We start from the raw sequence: 1,783 nt of genomic DNA on the forward strand, positions 1-1,783 counted from the left end.
CACCCCCAGCTCCCTCCCGGGCGGCCACGGGGGCCCCCCCGGGCCCCCCCGGGCCCCCCCCATGCCAATCCCGCAGGTGTCCCCTCATGTCCCCCCGTGTCCCCCCGTGTCCCCCCTGTGCCCCTCCCGTGCCAGGCCCACGGGTGTCCCCTCGTTTCCCCCCGTGCCCCCCGTGCCAGCCCCGTGGGCACTCACGGCGAAGAGGCTGGTGCGGCGCTTGGCCCCGCGGTGGAGGGAGCTGGGGGTGCCCAGGGGGGCGGGGGTCTCGCTGCGCAGCTCCCGGTGGCTCACGTTGGGCGTGGAGGGCAGAGAGGACGAGTAGTCGCTGGTGTGGCCCCCGTTGCTGGCCTGGGGGGAGCGGGGGGTGGGGGGTCAGCCCTGGGCTGTGGCCGGGCAGGGGGGCCGGGGCGGGGGTCCGGGGGGTACCTGGCTGGGGTGGACCCCCCCCACAGGGGTGGAGGCGGCCGAGTGGCTTGGGGAGCTGGGCAGGGACTTGCAGGAGGCCACGAGCTGCTGCTGCTTCTTCAGCGCCACGGCCTTCTGGGCCACTGTGAGGGACCCTCGGTCAGGGGGGCTGAGACCCCCCCACCTGCCCCTGGCACGGCCCTGACACACCTGGGCGTGGTGCCCACCCCCAGCCCACCTGGGCACGGTCCCTGTGTCACCCACACACGGTCCTGGGCCTTCTGGCCACCCTACCCCCAGCCCAGCTGGGACCCCACACTGCCACTAGCCCAAGTGGGACCCCACACTGCCACCAGCCCAAGTGGGACCCCACACTGCCACCAGCCCTGTCCCACCGGGTCACCAGCCCCTCTCCCCACCCCTGTTCCACCCCGGCCACTGTCCTGATCCCACCCTGGACATGGTCCCCAACCCATCAGGGTCACAGCCCCTCCCACCACCCCCATCCCCCCCGGCCACTGTCCCTGTCCCACCCAGACACGGTCACTGTCCCACTGTCCCACCTGGACACGGTCCCCGTCCCACCTGGCTGCCACCCCCATCCCCCCCCGGCCACCATCCCTGTCACGCCACGCCCCCAACCCTCTCCCACCCTCCCCCAGGCCCCCCAGCCCCCCGTGCCGGGCACCCACCCTCGGTGAACACCCTGTCCACGTTGAGCCCGTACGTGGCGCAGGTCTCGTAGTAGAGGCAGCGCCGCGAGTCCCCGCAGAGCGCCCGGGCCCGTGCGTCCTCCACCGCCCGCGGGCTGGACGAGCTGATCTTGTCTGGGGGAGGGGGGCAGGGGGTCAGCCGGGGGTCCCCCGCCCCGCTGCCCTCCCCCCGGGGCTGCCCCCCGCTCACCCTGGGTGCCCACCAGCGCCAGGGCCACGTCGCCGGCGCCGCGGAGGCCGCAGAGCAGCTCGTGCAGCCGCGACGCCTCCTCGAAGCTGCTCTCGCTCTCCAGGCTGAAGACCAGGATCACGGCGTCCGCCCAGTTGGCAAACTGGGGGGTCACGGGGGGGGTCAGGCCTGGGCCGTGGCCAGCGTGGCCCCCCCGGCCCCCGAGACCCCCCCCCATCCGTACCTGCGCGTCCGGGGCTCCGGCCTCCTCCCGGATGAGCAGGAGGTGGCTCTGCCCATCCACCGTCACCTCGCGCTTGAACTGCCCGCCTGTGCCAAGGGAGGGCACCCTGCACGTGGGCTCGGCCCCCGGGCCGTGGCCAGTGCTGGGACCACCAATGTCCCACAGCTCTGAGCGGCACCGTGACCTTGCCCGTTCCATGGCCACGTCCATCCCCTTCACCATCTCCCCTCATGGTCACATCCATCCCCTTCA

General features: G+C 73.9%; 1 protein-coding gene across 1 annotated transcript in view; it reads right to left on the bottom strand.

The window, feature by feature from the left end:
* The window catches only part of AGAP2 (ArfGAP with GTPase domain, ankyrin repeat and PH domain 2), a gene marked incomplete at its 5' end in the record, with an annotated part of 13,162 nt that overhangs the window by 7,259 nt on the left and 4,120 nt on the right, over positions 1 to 1,783 (bottom strand). The window contains 5 exons of the mRNA XM_027704279.1: positions 196 to 348; positions 427 to 548; positions 1,098 to 1,232; positions 1,309 to 1,450; positions 1,532 to 1,617. Coding sequence (XP_027560080.1) covers positions 196 to 348; positions 427 to 548; positions 1,098 to 1,232; positions 1,309 to 1,450; positions 1,532 to 1,617 — 638 coding nt within the window. The remainder of the gene's footprint in view (positions 1 to 195; positions 349 to 426; positions 549 to 1,097; positions 1,233 to 1,308; positions 1,451 to 1,531; positions 1,618 to 1,783) is intronic.

Source organism: Neopelma chrysocephalum, unplaced genomic scaffold (genome assembly GCF_003984885.1).
Source record: "Neopelma chrysocephalum unplaced genomic scaffold, ASM398488v2 Primary Assembly neopelma1_263, whole genome shotgun sequence".
NCBI lineage: Eukaryota > Metazoa > Chordata > Aves > Passeriformes > Pipridae > Neopelma > Neopelma chrysocephalum.